Raw genomic sequence first — 19,642 nt, 5'->3', positions numbered from 1 at the left:
CCTAAAGCACTGCCTATCTAGGGCAACAGAAACTGCTTTTTCCTTAAGCAACTGTAGAAACGGCAGCACAAACATTGCCTTGGGAGTCTGCATGATGTATGGGATTGTTTTTGAAAAGTGGTGGATACTTAATGTAAATAGGACACTGGCAACAAAAAGAATGATGCTCATATTGGCAACCTAAAAGATGTTTGGGTCCTTATCTAGCAAGTTCCACACTCTTGGTTTTCTCTTGTCAACAGACACAATGTCAGATAAAAGAGAAAGAATCCCACCAATTTCTTACTGTTTGCTGGTTTCTCAGATTTTCTACCTTCTTTCCCCCACCCTCATCTCCTCGATTTAGAAGGGCAGCCTACCAATTCTGGCCCCAAGCAAACATTCCTATGAAAGTGAATGAGAGGCATCCTGGCCTAGGAAAGAGCTGGGCTGGGAGGAAGAGATGCAGTTTTGCTCTTGGCAACTTTGTGCAAAGCCCCTCTCATTGTCCACATTCATGTTTGTAGCACTCCCAGGCTGGTGAGGTCACTTCTAAAATTTTAAGAAGTGTGGATCAGTCTCTGTTTCAGGCAAAGCTGAGGCTCAGCTGGTATGCACCAGTATAACCGTACTAGTTGTTAAAGTGCTAAAATGTATTGAACTACTGGTGTACAGAAATTATCTTCTCATTGAAACTTTAAGTCATCTAATATACTGCTCAGTAACAGCAACACAGGAGTGTTGCTGGGCCACAGGCAACCACTGAGCAAATCCAGACACCGAGGTGCCCACAGGGCTATGTAGGGCACCCAGCCGCTGCCAGCTGTGATTGGGGCCGAGGTGCGAAATCCAAGGACCGCAGCTATGTGGAAAGAGCTGACATTCAAGTGCCGCCTTGCCAGGACAAAGAGGTACTTCATGGAGCTTTCTCGGGTTACAACAAAGAGCCAGAAACTTGAGATGTAACAACTATCAATTTAATGGGGGATGTCATTAGAAAAGTGTAGTGTATGTCCCTATATGAACTTCTGGTGGGCACATTGTCCTAGTCTGTTGCCATAGCCTGGGTGGCTTATGAACAACAGAAATCTACTTCTCAGAATTCTGGAAACTGGGAAGTGTAAGATCAAGAAGCCGACAGATTTGGTATCCTGTGAGGATCCACTTCCTGGTTCTTCCTTTTGTATCCGCACATGGTAGAAGGAGGGAGAGAGCTCTCTGGAGTTTGTTGTAAGGCATGAAGCCTATTCAGGAGGACTGCATCCTAGACCTAATCAACTCCCAAAGGCCAGCTCCTCATACCATCACACTGGGGATTAAATTTCCACTTATAAATTTGGTGGGGGGGGACACAAAATTTTAGTCTATAGCACACATCAAACAAAAGGAAATACCAATTTTTTGAAGTATTCAAACGGTTCAATGAGCTGATAAGCAGTTTTATAATGAATAATTTGGTTTATTTAGAGAATAATGTTTTTCAACTTTCTGGTTTTATTTATGAAAAGCTATTACTGCATTGGTAGTCAAATGCTTTAATATTGCTCTCATTTCAGGTATTCCATTGTACTTGATCTCCACTATGTAGTGGTCAACAAAGAGAAAATGAAGAGGGGAAATACACAAACCAGACTACCCTTCTGCCATTCGAAAATAGATATGGCCAAATGTTAGTTGAGTGAAAAGAATGACATTATCGCTGAAAGACAATAGAATCATTGAGATGATCTCCATACTTATTTTTGAATAATCAAGTATTAAGCTGGTCTTTAAAACTGCCAACCTATAGAAACAAACAGTTCAGCATATAATTTATCCATCCACTAAAATATATCCTAATAATTTTCTGAAACTTCCTTTTATTATGTTCTCCCTTATTAAATGTGCATTGATGAGTGTATATTAACATTCCCGTAGTCCCAATACCAACTTTGACTAGTATTATCTAATGTTAGCATACTTTCTATTCACTCCTTATAAAAGGTTCTTCTGACCAAACATAGTAGATACTAATTTCCAGTTACTTTCAGCAACAGTTATGCTTTCCCATCTATCATTTATTGTTTATTCTAAGTCCTTCTTTGGATAAATTATCTGGCCCTAGGCAAACTTTTCAAAGTACCATATAGCAAGTGCATTTTGCATCAGTGATGCTGGGACCCTTTGAAGGTATTGGTTTATTAGATTTAGAATTCTTTTTTTTTTCTTAAGATTTTATTTATTTATTTGAGAGAGAGAGACAGAGATTGCAACAGAGATCACGAGCAAGTGGGGAGGAGAGGGAGAAGCAGGCTCCCCGCTGAGCAGGGAGCCTGACGCAGGGCTCCATCCCAGGACCCTGGGATTATGACCTGAGCCAAAGGCAGCCACTAACCGACGGAGCCACCCAGACGCCCCATACTTTGGAATTCTGATGCTTCACCATGCTGCTGTGATGCTCAATGAGTCTTTGTTAAATTGAAATGAGAAGGTTTTGCTTTCAGAAAGTTTTGGGCAATTTAAAAATAAGTCAATGCAGACCACAGTATAGTTGATTATAAAGTTGGCTTCCAGTTGCTGAATATCTGCGATATGCCAGGCACTTCCAAGGTAAGCCATTTGGAAGTAAAACTAGAACTAGAAAGAAAGCATTTCTCTGAAGCACAGTCAGCAGACCTACTGGATAAATCCTACATGGTATTTCCAATGACAAGTTTTATCATTCCATCAATTTGCTTTTAATAGGTTGCCATGAAAGAGGGGACATAAATTAATTCCATAGCATACATTTAGTGATGGTCAGCTTGTTTTTTCCATAATTATGAAGAAATTAAGCTACCATATAAGGGTAGTCACTTTGTAATAATAAAAATAAGTATCTCCCCCAAATCTGGCCAGAAATCTGAACTGTCTTATTTAGGTTAGGCCTCAAATTGAGGTTTCTAAACCACAGCCTGGGTATCATGTTCTGCTTCTCTCCTTTTCCCCCTCGGACACTAAAACATTCTCTCCTCACATCTGACTAGGACCCAGGTAGAGTAAGGGAGTTATTTGGAAATCTCACAACTATGTATTTGAAGAACCAGCAGATGAAAGCATACCTCTGTATCTAGTCAGTAAAGCTGATGGATTCGGGGCAGGACTGCATCTCATTTCACTTTGGTGTCCTCACAGTTTCTAAGACTTAGCAACTCCTAAATACATATCCATGGGGATTAATAACATGTTTCTTTTGTTCACACTTAGAATGATTATGTTTTTTAGAACAACAATCATAAAAAATTGGGAACATAGTCTGAGATTTAATAATAGCTGTTGCCTATTGAATGCCTATTGGGTTTAGAGATTCAGGTGCATGGTTTTTGAGCCTTATGATAGCCCTGTCATGCTGGAGATATTGTACCCATTTAACAGATGAGGCTGCTGGATTTTGGTCCTAAAAATAGAGAAGCAGTTTCCCAGCCATCCAGTTAGACTGCCCAACCTTCTATGCATCAGTCCTGAAGATGTAGTCAGTCACTTCAGAATCAAAGAGGAAAAGGCAAACATCAGTATTTGTGTTCAGGAGCTGCTGCCTTCTAGTTCTTAGATGCTCAGAGGGGAGCCTCCTACACTGGTCTCTGTGCACAAAGCCTAAAAGTGGTAACTCTCTCTAGAAATATCTTCTGAGATTTTCTCCCAGAGGAAAAGAAGAAAAGGTGGAGGGAGGGGCTATTGTCCAAGTAAAAACATTTCAAGAGAGACAATGAAGCAAGTTCATTTGCATTGGATAATTAGAAAAAAAAAAAAATTTCTAACTGTTCTCCTGTGCCCTTGTTCTCACTCACTATACTTCCCAATTGCTTTCTAATGTTGAAATCAGAAATTGTTTGTTTAGTATAGCTAAAAATGAAGGACTTAGAAGAATGGCAGTAAATCTGAGCCCTTAAATGTAGCCCTTAGAAAGCAGATGAAAGCGTGCGGGCTACTCAGAGAATGAGAGAGAGAAGAGTGTGCACAGGTACTTACTAATGAAGGGAAGAGTGGATTTCTATAGCTGTTCCAAGAAGCCTGTGGAAAGCTTCTAATCCTGCTGCTGAGACCATATGTGTGCATGTGTACATACATTAAAATACTTATTTTTTCATAAACTCCCTTTGTGAAATATTCCTTGAGAGAAAACAACAATGTTTAAATATACTTGCTTGAAAAAATTGCTTCCAGTTTTTTGCTGTTGAGTTTGAAACGTTTTAGAGCAGGGTTTTTGTCTGAGTTGGTTTTTTTGGTGGTTTTTGTTTTTTGTTTTTTTCATAAAGAGTAAGATTCAAGTATGTTATTTCAACTGAGTACAAAAGCTTTCTTTTCTTCTTCTTTTAGCTAAAAATGTTCACAACATTCACTCCTTAAAGTAATGTTTTCCAGTATTCTTTTTTCCTAAAGGAGTCAGAGTATAAGTCAATAATAGTTGCAGTTTTAAACTTAATACTTGAAGTATGAGAATAATTATTCTCATACTTCAGTAACTTCAGTTTTTGCTATGTCTTGGAGTGGAGTTGTTGATGGAAAGTCACTAAATAATGAAGCAACTTTTCCAGAGGTCACATAAAAGCTGGCTTATGGTCCTTTTCTTCATTTCCTTTGTCTTATCTCACCAAAAGGTCTGATGATAATCAATTTCCAGCTTTGAAATATAATTGCATTGAATTTGGTTCAGTGCATTGTACTGACCTTATAGATCATTTCATTGCATTAACCTGCTGTTTTTGTGTCTGTCATAGCAACATTTGTCCTTATGGGATTTGATCTGTTGATCTTTATTTGAAAGGGTTGCCATCCAGCTGAAACTGTTAAATAATGAGTTGAGTTTCTCTCTTCATTTTTTAACTCAACACATTGCTGTCATCCTCTCAAATGTTGCAGTAAGAGGTCTCCAAAGTTACTTTTGTCCTTTGCAGCGAGACATCAACTTGACATCTATTTTGTGGTTTAAATCAGAGCCTTTGGCATAATTTTTGTGATTTTCTTTCAATCTGAATCATGGCTACTTAAGTCGTGTTGGCTGTGTTCAGGTGGTATCCTCTGCTAATTCCACCCACATACAACTTAGGTTTTAATGGATGGTTAGAGAACATAAGAGGTACTCAGTCAGGGTCATGCTATATCAATATTCTCCTTAGAGAATTGTCTTCCCCTTGTGTTACTATTCTTTAAGTAGATCATATCATAGAAATATAAACATAGAAGAACCTGTTATGCATCTAGAAAACATGTAAGTATGTTTAAAAATCCAATTAAGACACAAATTGCCCATCTTTCTTGAACGACTCTTGTTTGTTTTTTATAAAATAGGTGTTTGTTTGGTTTCACCATTGAAATAAAGGCATGAGAGTCAAACCATGTAAATTCAACCTCCACTTTACTGTATAACTGTACATTAAAGTGGTTTTCTTCTTTTTGTTGTCTAGGAAATTGGATAGAGAATAAAACCTCTGCCTTTTCAGAAGGCCCATGATCTAGATAGAAAGAGCCTGAGTCCTTTGAAGAGCAGGTGCTACATCTGTGAAAGAGAAAATTACAATATTATTCACAGAATGCTACTAATATTTATATTCAACATAAAAGCAAATAATTATCTAGCAATTCTATTCACTGGACCAAAAAATTCTAGTGTCTATGATAATAATGCCTCATTGCTTTTGTTTAAATCCAGAGATTATGACTTTCAAATCTTCCTTTTTCAACTACACGGTGTGATTCCTAATATAAAATGGTACTAGATTTCTTTACCTAGAGAAATGCATTTCAGTTAAGAATTATTCCCATCTTGGGCGCCTGGGTGGCTCAGTCGTTAAGCGTCTGCCTTCGGCTCAGGTCATGATCCTGGGGTCCTGGGATCGAGTCCCACATAGGGCTTCCTGCTCGGCAGGAGGCCTGCTTCTCCCTCTCCCACTCCCCCTGCTTGTGTTACTGCTCTCGCTGTCGCTCTCTGTCAAATAAATAAAATCTTTAAAAAAAAAAAAAAAAAGAATTATTCCCATCTTTTCTTTTAATCTGAGATAGAAAGGGTAAATATATTCTTATCTATGACCTTACTAGAAAATATAGTGTTGTGTTTGTCATTTTTTATTATGCTTTTTAATACCCACAGTACCTAGGAAATTTGAAATGTATTCCAGACTTGGAATTATTTTTCTGTTGCATGTTAAACTAATTGACTTGAATACTTTTTATGTGCTTTTGTTCAACTCCACATAGAAATTGTAGATTATTCATCTGAAATGAATGAATTTTAAATTATTTTAACTTTGCACTAGTGTATGACCTTCTGAGACTGGTTTTAAAGAACACACAGCTCTTTTTCCACTACACATTACCGATTTAATTTGTTTTGGATGCAAATACCATTTATCTTGTACTTTTTACAATGCCATGTTGTTTATTATATATACTTTGATAGATTCACAAATTATGTCTAGTTTTTTTTAAACAAGTGTATTTGGAAATTGTGATAGTTCAAGATGAACTAGTTTATGCCTTTTAAACCTTGATGGGTGAACACTAACTGTCTCACCACATCATTTAAATGGCTGAGCATAATCCTCCTGATGCGATTCATGACATATATCCCAGAACAAACTTGTGTTTTCTTTTTTATTTATTTTTATTATGTTAATCACCATACATTGCATCATTAGTTTTTGATGTAGTGTTCCATGATTCACTGTTTGCGTATAACACCCAGTGCTCCATGCAGAACGTGCCTTCTTTCAAATTTGCGTTTTCTTTTCAAGTACTCTAAAGTTTCAAATACCTCTTTCCTTATTTTACTTAGCAACAATCTGCAATTTATTTTTCTCCAGGAAAATTGAATCTGTTACTGCTTAGTATTCCTACCAGTTTGAAAAATGTGGTTTATATTGGCATTAGAGCAGTAATTTACATATATGGGATAACAAGAATACATGCCAGAAAAAGATCAACATAAAATGAAACACAAAAAAGCTGTTTTCCTTCAACAGCAACTCCGAGTGAGGCTAATAGAGAAATTGATGAGCATCTGCCCTGAATGTGTCACTTGTTTCTTCTAGGTGAAGTGTGACCAGTACTGGCCCAGTAGAGGCACAGAAACCCACGGGCTGGTGCAAGTGACGCTGCTCGATACGGTGGAACTGGCCACGTACTGTGTGCGGACATTTGCACTTTACAAGGTTTGCCTTTTATTTTTTCCCCCTCCCTTTCCCCTTTCCATTATTTAAAGAAAGCGTCTTTTGAGAAATCAAGTATCTTAAGACTTTGCTTAAATCTTGATTCCACTGGCAACAGTGAAGAATGAAATAATTCTTCCATTATCACTCAGCAATTTTTCTCCTTGTCCAGCAATTTATAAGTAAATATGGAACTCTCACTCTGAATGGAAGTTTCCACAAATGAAGAATAGATGAAGAAGAGCTAGTTCTTTCCGCAAAATACAACAGGTGCACTCCTGATAGTTACACCTAAAAAATATAATGCTTCTCACCTAAGAATGTTTATCTTCCCGAGCAGATAGTTGTCATTTACAAATAGCTTGGTGTTGATAGCTCCAAAGAGTGCATCTTCCCAAAGGTCATAGGGTAGGGGGAGGAATTAAGATAGCATATTTCCATGTTACCTCTTCCATGTTACTACTCATCACTACAATCTGAGGCTAAGAACACAGAATCTTACCCAGTCTTCCTGCTTCACAGAATGGGTCAAGCGAGAAGAGAGAAGTAAGACAATTCCAGTTCACAGCCTGGCCTGATCACGGCGTTCCAGAGCACCCTACACCTTTTCTAGCTTTCTTACGGAGAGTCAAAACCTGTAACCCTCCTGATGCAGGTCCCATGGTTGTGCACTGCAGGTAAGAACCACTGAGAGCATTTGTTTTTCTCATAGTCAGAATATCCAAGAGGAAACAGAAAGCTAAATTGTTCCTCATTGGATATTCTCCTTCCAACTTCTTGATTCTCTGGGATAATAGATCTCTTTATAAATAATACAGGTGGTTTTTAGTCAAATGAGGTCTGTACTAACATTCATAGAAAGGATTTGATATAGATGAATATGCTTCTCTGGAGGCGATAAGCAACTATGGTTCATGCTATTTTCTCTTTGGAGCAAAAATAAATAAATATATAAACACAAAATTAAGTGTGCACATGGCAATAAATAGATGAAACAGAAAAGAGTTAAGAATCAATCTTGTGATTTGGTTCAAGTTTCATCTGTGTGAGGAATATTCTTTAGAAATAGAGATAGATAGATAGATAGATAATAGATAGATGGATAGATAGATGAATTGCTTGACAAGTTCTCGTGGCTTGGGCTGATACAACCTTTTTACTATATATAGGAAAGAAAATTGCCGAACATTGGTTAAACGACTGCCTTCAGCTCAGGTCATCACCCTGGAGTCCAGGATCAAGTCCCACGTCGGGTTCCCTGCTTAGCAGGGAGTCTGCTTCTCCCTCTGACACTCCCCCCTCCTGTGCTCTCTCTCTCTCTCTCTCGCATTCTCTCTCTCAAATAAATAAATAAATAAAAATCTAAAAAAAAAAAAAACAACCACCAGACATTAAAAAAAAAATACTATAAATATAAAAGCTTTTTTTTAAAGATTTTATTTATTTATTTGACAGAGAGAGAGTACAAGCAGGGGGAGCGGCAGGGAGAGGGAGAAGCAGGCTCCCACTGAGCAGGGAGCCCGATATGGGGCTCGATCCCAGGATGCTGGGATCATGACCTGAGACAAAGGCAAACGCTTAACTGACTGAGATACCCAGGCGCCCCTAAATATAATAGCTTCTAGATACCTTCTACATATTAGTATTATCAAGTCACATATAGAAAATATACTAATCTGAGTTTTAAAAATTTAATATAAAGACCTATATTTTGGAAGAATTTATTTTATGTACTAGGAGGTAATAAGCCTGTATTTCTTTTGAAATGTTGTATAATTTATGATTATTTTTTACTTAATTCTGAGTAACATTCTTTATATCACCACTCAGATTCTACTATAAATGTGTTTATACATTTTCAATATTTAACTGATTTCTTACCAGTTCCTTAGTTCCTCTCAAGTATCGTTACTAACATATTACTAAAGATACCTAATCAGATTCTATATATTACTATACAAACATATAATTCATATAATCCATAATAGTTCTTTGTAAACTGGGTACTTCAAATATGAGAGAATATGGTTTTTTGCACAGACAAGTAAAATTGCAGTGGGTAAGTATATATGAAAAAAAGAAAGCATCTATCATAAACCACTTCTATCATCACTTAATAGTATAACTCTTTCATAACCCATATTATACTTGAGCATAATACAGTGGATCCTAGAAATGACTCTGTTTTTACAAAAAGATGGGGACAATGGATAGATCAGAATAAAAGCAATAAAATTCACCTGACTAACCCATGCTACAGTGGTAATTGTTAAACAGCAGCCTAGCAGGTTTTGAACAAGATGTTTTATTTCTCTTTCCCAGCAATTTTTCCCCAACAAAAACTAATAACACCACATTATATTTATAGAGTATTTTACAAATTCCAAAACACTCTCCCATGCTTTTCTCTGTTTGATGTTCTTAAAGGTATGTCGGATCAAGAGAAGAGAGCAGAAGAGAAGCTACAGGGTTTGGTTCAAGTACTGAGAGCTAGGAAGCCAGACGTAGTCTGGCTCATGTTTTAAAATCTAGTACTTGCTTCTCTGGAACTGACACTATGTTGCAGTGTTTTGCATGGTTCTGAAACACTAGAAATTATTTTTCTTAATTTGAGCCAATGCTTTTGCATCTTGACAGCAGATTTCTGGTTCTCCTGCCTGTTGGTTTCAGCAGGCACTAGTTTGACCAGTCGATATACTCTGTCATATATCCTTCTTTGCATATGTCAAAGAGTCACTGTGCTTGGTGACATGTCCCCACCCCTGCTTGGCACCAGCTCCACTTGATTATGAAGATCCCACATGAAATGTTTTCATATGAATTTTGGCTGCAGGATAGGGAAACAGGAAGTTTGGGCTCACTGAAGAAAGGTTGCTGTCATATTCCTAAAGGCAAAAATGCAGTTCACACAGAAACACACATACAGTGATATATACACAAGCACACACACACACACACACACACACATTGATATATATATAAATACGGATAAAAATGAAGTAAACCTAACTTGGACGTTTTCACCAAACATTGTATTTGCATTACAGTTTGAAATACAGCATGTTCCCTGTCTCAAAATATGCTTCCCATTCCTGTAAATTAAAGTGGAGGACCTGGGATACTTGATGGAGTGGTTGATTGACTGATTGATCATTTAAAAACACAATTTATCCTCTGTTGATCTTAAGCAAGGTGTAAGGCTTTATGCTAGATACTTAGTTGGGTCCAGAAAAGTTTGCAGGCAAGAAGGAGAGATGAGATAGATAGCTATGTGCATTATTTTGATAAAATACATACACTCCTATACCCCCGCCCCCCGATGTTATGTTAAGCCACCTGGACTCACCTCTGAGAGATACAGACAACTTCGGAGAAATAAGGAAACAAAGATGAATGTGCAGAGCTAATAGCTGTTGACATTTGGAAATGCTGTGCCTGAGGCTCTGGAGAAGCTTTGTATTAAACAGAAAAGTAGGTATATCGGTAGAAGAAATTTATTAGTGACTTTGAAACAGTGAGGGAAAGATGCAGGGTAAACTGAGCTCTGAGAAATGATCTGTGTTCACCCATAGGTTATCTCATGTGTCTGTGAGAAATCCTGGCCATGTCCACACTGTTACCATGCTAATCAGCATGAATCATTGACATGGATACAGTGTATGTTAAAACCTCAGAGCACAATTTTTCTGATGGAGTGGCAGAGGAAAGTCACTGCAGACAACAACTGCTTGTGTGGAACCCAAGAAATGCTAGTTTAGAAATCATCTCTAAGCAGGAAGAAGCTTTGCAGAAAGCCACAATAGACAAGACACAGAGTTATCAATGACGGTAATCGTGATCCTGTTGTAAATAATCACACAAATACTCTGGAATTTAGTAAATACTGTGTTTCATGTTGTGAATTCTCCTATGATAGATTTGACTTTTTCTTCCTCTGTTATGAAGTAGTGACAAAGTCAAACCCAAGCCTTCTGCCAAACAGATCCTGTGAGCATGAAGGAAGTTTTAAATGAAGTCTGGTAGTAGAACAAACAGAGGGGGGAGGGGGCAGAAAAAGAGAAGATTCATGTTCCTCCAGTAGTTCTGTCTGGTGATAAATGTGCCAGGACTAAAAAGAGATACTATGAATAAGAGAAATTCTAACAGTCAGTAGTAAGAAAGAGCTAGGAGGATAGCCTAGTGGTAATCACAGACAAGACTAGGGTCTACCATATTTCTAGAAGAATGGTTCTACAGGCCTAGGAAGAAAGGCCAGCTTTAGCTATCAACCAGTTCATACAGAGCATATCAACTCCACATTAAGAGCGCACACGCTGGGGAGAGACTGCCTGGGTGAAATGCTGGATTGTTTGCTTATGGGCCGTGTGCCTTTGGGCAAGTTACCTCCTATCTGCTATCCTGTGTTTCTTTACTTGTAAGTGGGGTGATCTCTCCACAGCAGTAAGAGTTTCATGAAGATGGAGTGAAATAATATGACATGATAAAGCCCTTAGAACAGTGTCGACTAATTATTAGTATATTAATTATTGAGTAAGTTTTAAAAGCTGTATATATATATATATATATATATATATATATATATATATATATATATTTATATTTACACTCGAGAAAATAATCAACATTAACTTGGATATAATCTATGTGACTGAGCCATGTATCTTATGAATAAACAGATGTTTCTAAATATGCAGTATTTAATGTAATAGATTTTTAAAAAATTTAGATGTTTTCCATCATGGTAATTCCGTCAAATTTTCCCCAGTGACAGAGAACATTTTCTCATTTCCTATGAGCTAGAATCATTTATAATAACAAATCCGTGTTCTTGAAGACCTGAGAAACCATTGAACTCTTAAGAGGATACTGTTAAGGATACATCCTTAAGAGGATACCATTAAGGAAATTAATGAGGTGGTTGTTGATGCCATCAAGATGAAGTTTGAACTTAGCATTGTGTTCCTGGCCCTTTATAATCTAGGCTGATGTCTCCCTCATGCCTCATTGTTCACTCTCTTAGCCACCTACCGCTAACTACACATTCCAAATACTTTCATCTCTGGCTCTTGGTAAATGATATTTATACACTCTAGAATTTCACATGTTCCCTTCTCCACCTGCTGATGTTCAATCCTGTTTCCTAATCCACCTCAAGTAGCATTTCCGTGTGTATTGCAAAGGTTGCAAACTGACCTCAGATGGTTTTGTTTACATCCGTGCTATTTTTTTTTTTTAATTTGAACTTGAATGCCTTTAAGCTGGAATGCAGTATCCAGTTTTCCAAACCTTCCCTATCCCTATTGTTTTACACACAGCTCAACTCATCCATTTATAGGGATTGCTTCATATTGTAAACATCTGAGTTGAAATTCTGGAAAATTCTTTTAAGCTCATTTCCCATTCCTCTTCCTGCAGAAAGAATTAAACACTGTATTCTTTGAGCTCTCATAAAATAGGTTCACACTTAGAATATTAAATGTGAACAGATCACATATGCCTTGAAATCCCAGAGGGCATGGCTGATGGATTATGCACATTTGTGTCCAAGCTCTTATATCATAGTAGGTGCTCAATAATTGCTTTCTGAAGTTAATTGAATTCCATGTGGTGTTTTAGAAGTTTTTATAGAAACAGTAAGATCATTTCAGGGCTGGACTGTTTTTTTTTGTTTCTTTGTTTAACATGAGACTGTATTTTTCTCTCTTTATATTGTGGTATTTCTTATGAGAATTTAATTGTTTTAAATTGCCTTTACCTTTTTTTTTACTCGTTTATCTTTCTTATACCTATTTCTGAGTCCCCTTTTCTACAACTCTTTTATGTCCTTTTCCACATGTTCTCCATTCCATGATGAAAGATAGACAGAGCTCCCTGTTTTTTGTTTTTTTTATTCTTATGTTAATCCCCATACATTACATCATTAGTTTTAGATGAAGTGTTCCATGATTCATTGTTTGTGCATAACACCCAGTGCTCCATGCAGAATGTGCCCTCCTCAATACCCACCACCAGGCTAACCCATCCTCCCACCCCGCTCCCCTCTAGAACCCTCAGTTTGTTTTTCAGAGTCCATCGTCTCTCATGGTTCGTCTACCCCTCCAATTTCCCCCGCTTCATTCTTCCCCTCCTGCTACCTTCTTCTTCTTTTTTTTTTCTTAACATATATTGCATTATTTGTTTCAGAGGTACAGATCTGAGATTCAACAGTCTTGCACAATTCACAGCACTTACCAGAGCACATACCCTCCCCAGTGTCTATCACCCAGTCACCCCATTCCTCCCACCCCACCCCCCACTCCAGCAAACCTCAGTTTGTTTCCTGCAATTAAGAATTCCTCATATCAGTGAGATCATAAGATACATGTCTTTCTCTGTTTGACTTATTTCACTCAACATAATACCCTCCAGTTCCATCCACGTTGTTGCAAATGGCAAGATCTCATTCCTTTTGATGGCTGCATAATATTCCATTGTATATATATACCACTTCTTCTTTATCCATTCATCTGTCGATGGACATCTTGGCTCTATCCACAGTTTGGCTATTGTGGACATTGATGCTATAAACATCGGGGTGCACGTACCCCTTCAGATCCCTACTTTTGTATCTTTGGGGTAAATACCCAGTAGTGCAATTGCTGGGTCATAGGGTAGCTCTATTTTCAACTTTTTGAGGAACCTCCATACAGTTTTCCAGAGTGGTTGCACCAGCTTGCATTCCCACCAACAGTGTAGGAGGGTTCCCCTTTCTCCGCATCCCCGCCAACATCTGTCGTTTCCTGACTTGTTAATTTTAGCCATTCTGACTGGTGTGAGGCGGTATCTCATTGAGGTTTTGATTTGGATTTCCCTGATGCTGAGCAATATTGAGCACTTTTTCATGTGTCTGTTGGCCATTTGGATGTCTTCTTTGGAAAAATGTCTGTTCAGGTCTTCTGCCCATTTCTTGATTGGATTCTTTGTTCTTCGGGTGTTGAGTTTGATGAGTTCTTTCTAGATTTTGGATACTAGCCGTTTATCTGATATGTCATTTGCAAATATCTTCTCCCATTCTGTCGGTTGTATTTTGGTTTTGTTGACTGTTTCCTTTGCTTTGCAAAAGCTTTTTATCTTGATGAAGTCCCAATAGTTCATTTTTGCCCTTGCTTCCCTTGCCTTTGGTGATGTTTCTAGGAAGAAGTTGCTGCGGCTGAGGTCGAAGAGGTTGCTGCCTGTGTTCTCCTTTAGTATGTTGATGGACTCCTGTCTCACATTGAGGTCTTTCAACCATTTGGAGTCTATTTTTGTGTGTGGTGTAAGGAAATGGTCCAGTTTCATTCTTCTGCATATGGCTGTCCAATTTTCCCAACACCATTTGTTGAAGAGACTGTCTTTTTGCCATTGGACATTCTTTCCTGCTTTGTCAAAGATGAGTTGACCATAGAGATGAGGGGTCCATTTCTGGGCTCTCTATTCTGTTCCATTGATCTATGTGTCTGTTTTTGTGCCAGTACCATGCTGTCTTGATGATGACAGCTTTGTAATAGAGCTGGAACTCCGGAATTGTGATGCTGCCCGCTTTGCTTTTCTTTTTCAACATTCCTCTGGCTATGCGGGCTCTTTTCTGGTTCCATACAAATTTTAGGATTATTTGTTCCATTTCTTTGAAAAAAGTCGATGGTATTTTGATGGGGATTGCATTGAATGTGTAGATTGCTCTAGGTAGCACTGACATCTTCACAATATTTGTTCTTCCAATCCATGAGCATGGAACGTTTTTCCATTTCTTTGTGTCTTCCTCAATTTCTTTCATGAGTATTTTATAGTTTTCTGAGTACAGATCCTTTGTCTCTTTGGTTAGATTTATTCCTAGGTATCTGATGGTTTTGGGTGCAATTGTAAATGGGATCGACTCCTTAATTTCTCTTTCTTCTGTCTTGTTGTTGGTGTATAGGAATGCCACTGACTTCTCTGCATTGATTTTATATCCTGCCACTTGACTGAATTCCTGTATGAGTTCTAGCAGTTTTGGAGTGGAGTCTTTGGGGTTTTCCACATAAAGTATCGTATCATCTGCAAAGAGTGAGAGTTTGACTTCTTCTTTGCCAATTTGGATGCCTTTGATTTCTTTTTGTTGTCTGATTGCTGTGGCTAGGACTTCCAATACTATGTTGAATAGCAGTGGTGATAGTGGACATCCCTGCCGCGTTCCTAACCTTAGGGGGAAAGCTCTCAGTTTTTCCCCATTGAGAATGATATTCGCTGTAGGTTTTTCATAGATGGCTTTTATGATATCGAGGTATGGACCCTCTATGCCTATGCTCTGAAGAGTTTTGATCAAGAAAGGATGCTGTACTTTGTCAAAAGCTTTTTCTGCATCTATTGAGAGGATCATATGATTCTTGTTCTTTCTTTTGTTAATGTATTGTATCACATTGATTGATTTGCGGATGTTGAACCAACCTGCAGCCCAGGGATAAATCCCACTTGGTCGTGGTGAATAATCCTTTTAATGTACTGTTGGATCCTACTGGCTAGTATTTTGGTGAGAATTTTTGCATCCATGTTCATCAGGGATATTGGTCTGTAATTCTTCTTTTTGATGGGGTCTTTGTCTGGTTTTGGGATCAAGGTAATGCTGGCCTCATAAAATGAGTTTGGATGTTTTCCTTCCATTTCTATTATTTGGAACAGTTTCAGAAGAATAGGTATTAATTCTTCTTGAAATGTTTGGTAGAATTCCCCTGGGAAGCCATCTGGCCCTGGGTTTCATTTTTTGGGAGATTTTTGATGACTGCTTCAATTTCCTTAGTGGTTATAGGTCTGTTCAGGTTTTCTATTTCATCCTGGTTCAGTTTTGGTAGTTGATACATCTCTAGGAATGCATCCATTTCTCCCTGGTTATCGAATTTGCTGGCATAGAGTTGCTCATAATATGTTCTTATAATTGTTTTTATTTCTTTGGTGTTGGTTGTGATCTCTCCTCTTTCACTTATGATTTCGTTGATTTGGGTCATTTCTCTTTTCTTTTTGATAAGTCTGGCCAGGGGTTTATCAATCTTGTTAATTCTTTCAAAGAACCAGCTCCTAGTTTCGTTGATCTGTTCTACTGTTCTTTTCGTTTCTATTTCATTGATTTCTGCTCTGATCTTTATGATTTCTCTTCTCCTGCTGGGTTAGGCTTTATTTGCTGTTCTTTCTCCAGCTCCTTTAGGTGGAGGGTTAGGTTGTGTACTTGAGACCTTTCTTGTTTCTTGAGAAAGGCTTGTATTGCTATATACTTTCCTCTTAGGACTGCCTTTGCTGCATCCCAAAGATTTTGAACAGTTGTGTTTTCATTTTCATTGGTTTCCATGTATTTTTTTTAATTCTTCTTTAATTTCCTGGTTGACCCATTCATTCTTCAGTAGGATGCTCTTTAGCCTCCATGTATTTGAGTTCTTTCCAACTTTCTTCTTGTGATTGAGTTCTAGTTTCAAAGCACTGTGGTCTGAAAATAGGCAGGGAATGATCCCAATCTTTTGGTACCGGTTGAGACCTGATTTGTGACCTAGGATGTGATCTATCTGGAGAATGTTCCATGGGCACTAGAGAAGAATGTGTATTCCGTTGCTTTGGGGTGGAATGTTCTGAATATGTCTGTGAAGTCCATTTGGTCCAGTGTTTCATTTAAAGTCTTTATTTCCTTGTTGATCTTTTGCTTAGACGATCTGTCCATTTCAGTGAGGGGGGTGTTAAAGGCCCCCACTATTATTGTATTGTTGTCAATCTGTTTCATTGCTTTTGTTATTAGTTGGCTTATATAATTGGCTGCTCCCATGTTAGGGGCATAGATATTTACAATTGTTAGATCTTCTTGTTGGATAGATCCTTTAAGTAGCATATAATGTCCTTCCTCATCTCTTATTACAGTCTTTGGTTTAAAATCTAATTTGTCTGATATAAGGATTGCCACCCCAGCTTTCCTTTGGTGTCCATTAGCATGGTAAATGGTTTTCCACCCCCTCACTTTCAATCTGCGGGTGTCTTTGGTTCTAAAATGAGTCTCTTGCAGACAGCATATCGATGGGTCTTGTTTTTTAATTCAGTCTGATAGCCTGTGTCTTTTGATTGGGGCATTGAGCCCATTTACATTCAGGGTAACTATTGAAAGATAGGAATTTAGTGCCATTGTATTGCCTGTAAGGTGACTGTTACCGTATATTGTCTGTGTTCCTTTCTGGTCTGTGTTGCTTTTAGGCTCTCTCTTGGCTTAGAGGACCCCTTTCAAGATTTCCTGTAGGGCTGGTTTTGTGTTTGCAAATTCCTTTAGTTTTTGTTTGTCCTGGAAGCTTTTTATCTCTCCTTCAATTTTCAATGAGAGCCTAGCTGGATAGAGTATTCTTGGCTGCATATTTTTCTCATTTAGTGCTCTGAATATATCCTGCCAGTCCTTTCTGGCCTGCCAGGTCTCTGTGGATAGGTCTGTTGCCAATCTAATGTTTCTACCCTTGTAGGTTACATATCTCTTCTCCCGAGCTGCTTTCAGGATTTTCTCTTTGTCTCTGAGACTCGTAAGTTTTACTATTAGATGTCAGGATGTTGACCTATTTTTATTGATTTTGAGAGGGGTTCTCTGTGCTTCCTGGATTTTCATGCCTGTTTCCTTCCCCACATTCGGGAAGTTCTCTGCTATAATTTGCTCCATTATACCTTCTGCCCCTCTCTCTCTTTCTTCTTCTTCTGGGATCCCAATTATTCTAATGTTGTTTCATCTTATGGTATCGCTTATCTCTCGAATTCTGCCCTCGTGATCCAGTAGGTGCTTATCTCTCTTTTTCTCAGCTTCTTTATTTTCCATCATTTCATCTTCTATATTACTGATTCTCTCTTCTGCCTCATTTATTCTAGTACTTAGCGCCCCCATTTTTGATTGCACCTCATTAATAGCCTTTTTGATTTCTACTTGGTTGGATTTTAATTCTTTTACTTCTCCAGAAAGGGTTTCTCTAATAACTTCCATATTTTTTTCAAGCCCAGCTAGTATCTTTAAAATGATGATTCTGAACTCTAGATCTGACATCGTACTAATGTCTGCATTGAGTAGGTCCCTGGCAGTCGGTACTACCTCTTGTTCTTTTTGTTGAGGTGATTTTTTCCATCTTGTCATTTTGTGCAGAGGAGAATAGATTAATGAGAGAACAAAATGCTAGCAGAGTAACAACGTCCCCAGAAAATATACTCTAAACAAATCAGAAAAGACCTGAAGCAGTGGAAAAAGGAACGGAAAGAGAGAAAAAAGAAAAAGAAAAAGAAAGAAAAAGATAAAGATAAAAACAACAACAAACAAAACAAAACAACAACAACAAAAAAAAACCAGAATGTGATCAAATATGATCAGGCTGGTATATAGATCAGTGCCACACACTAGATTTGGGGTGTATTTTGGTCTTTTAGAAGAAAGTGCCTCCCAAAATTTTAAAGAAAGAAAAACTTATATGTGGACAAAAATAAGGGTTGATATGATGAAGGGATAGAATATGACTGTAAAGATGCAAATTATAAAAAATTTTATAAAAGTAATTGATAAGAAGTTGTTTGAAAAAAGAAAGAAGAGGATTAAAAAAAGAAAAAAGAAAAAAAAAAGGGAGAGAATGTGATCAGGCAGGGGAATAGAAAACACCATATACTAGAGATTTAGGGTATATTTTAATCTGTTAGAAGAAACTATCTCAAAATTTTAAAGAGAGAACAACTTATATATATAAGCCAAAAATACGGGTAACTACTATGAAGGGATAGAATATGACTCTAAAAATGAAAAATAAAAATGTTTTTTTTTTTTTAAAGGGATTGATAAGATGTTGGTTGAAAAAGGGAAAAAGAAAAATTCAAAAAAAAAAGAAAGAAAAAAAGACAGTTAAAAAAATTAACTTTAAAAGACTAAAGAATCATGGTAAAAAAGCCGTGGATTCTATGTGCAGTAATCCCCTAGCGCTGGAGTTCTGCCGTTCTCATTGATCGGTAAACTTGGTCTTGGCTGGCTGTTCTCGCTGATCTTCTGGGGAGGGGCCTGTTGCCGTGGTTTCCAAATGTCTCTGCCGGAGGCGGAATTGCCCCGCCCTTGCCCCCTCCCGGCTAAGTAATCTGCTCGGGTTTGCTCTCCGGGGCTTTTGTTCCCTGTGAGCTTTCCGTACAGCTTTGGAGGCGGAGAGTGAAAATGGCGGCCTCCCAATCTCTGCCCCGGAGGAGCCGAGAACTCGGGGCCCCGCTTCTCAGTGAGCCCCCAGAGAAAAGCCGTCAGTCACTCCCGTCTCCCCAGTCTCCGGCTGCACTCCGTGCTCACCAGGCCTGTGACCGCGCATTTCTATCTCTGGCACCCGACCCCGGGTGGAGTCTCCAAACCCAGCAGATCTCTGCGGTGCACTCCAATGCGGCTCCTTCCAGGGGAGGAAAGTGAGTCTCCCCGGATCTGCCGCTTGTTGGGTCCCTGCTGGAGGAGCAGGGGCCCGACTGTGCCGCAGATCACGGTTTATGGCCAC

General features: G+C 38.3%; 1 protein-coding gene across 2 annotated transcripts in view; it reads left to right on the top strand.

Annotated features, from left to right (window-relative positions):
- Nucleotides 1-19,642, top strand: part of PTPRD (protein tyrosine phosphatase receptor type D) — a 2,419,801-nt gene that overhangs the window by 2,348,289 nt on the left and 51,870 nt on the right. For both annotated transcript variants that reach the window (XM_064580091.1, XM_064580092.1), the window contains 2 exons: nt 7,026-7,145; nt 7,665-7,819. In XM_064580091.1, coding sequence (XP_064436161.1) covers nt 7,026-7,145; nt 7,665-7,819 — 275 coding nt within the window. The remainder of the gene's footprint in view (nt 1-7,025; nt 7,146-7,664; nt 7,820-19,642) is intronic.

This window comes from Mirounga angustirostris, unplaced genomic scaffold, assembly GCF_029215605.1.
Source record: "Mirounga angustirostris isolate CCGP_5_RB_7025 unplaced genomic scaffold, mMirAng1.0.hap1 SCAF_15, whole genome shotgun sequence".
Classification (NCBI taxonomy): Eukaryota; Metazoa; Chordata; class Mammalia; order Carnivora; family Phocidae; genus Mirounga; species Mirounga angustirostris.
Note: the sequence above shows the minus strand (reverse complement) of the source record. Positions and strands in the feature narration are given on the sequence as shown.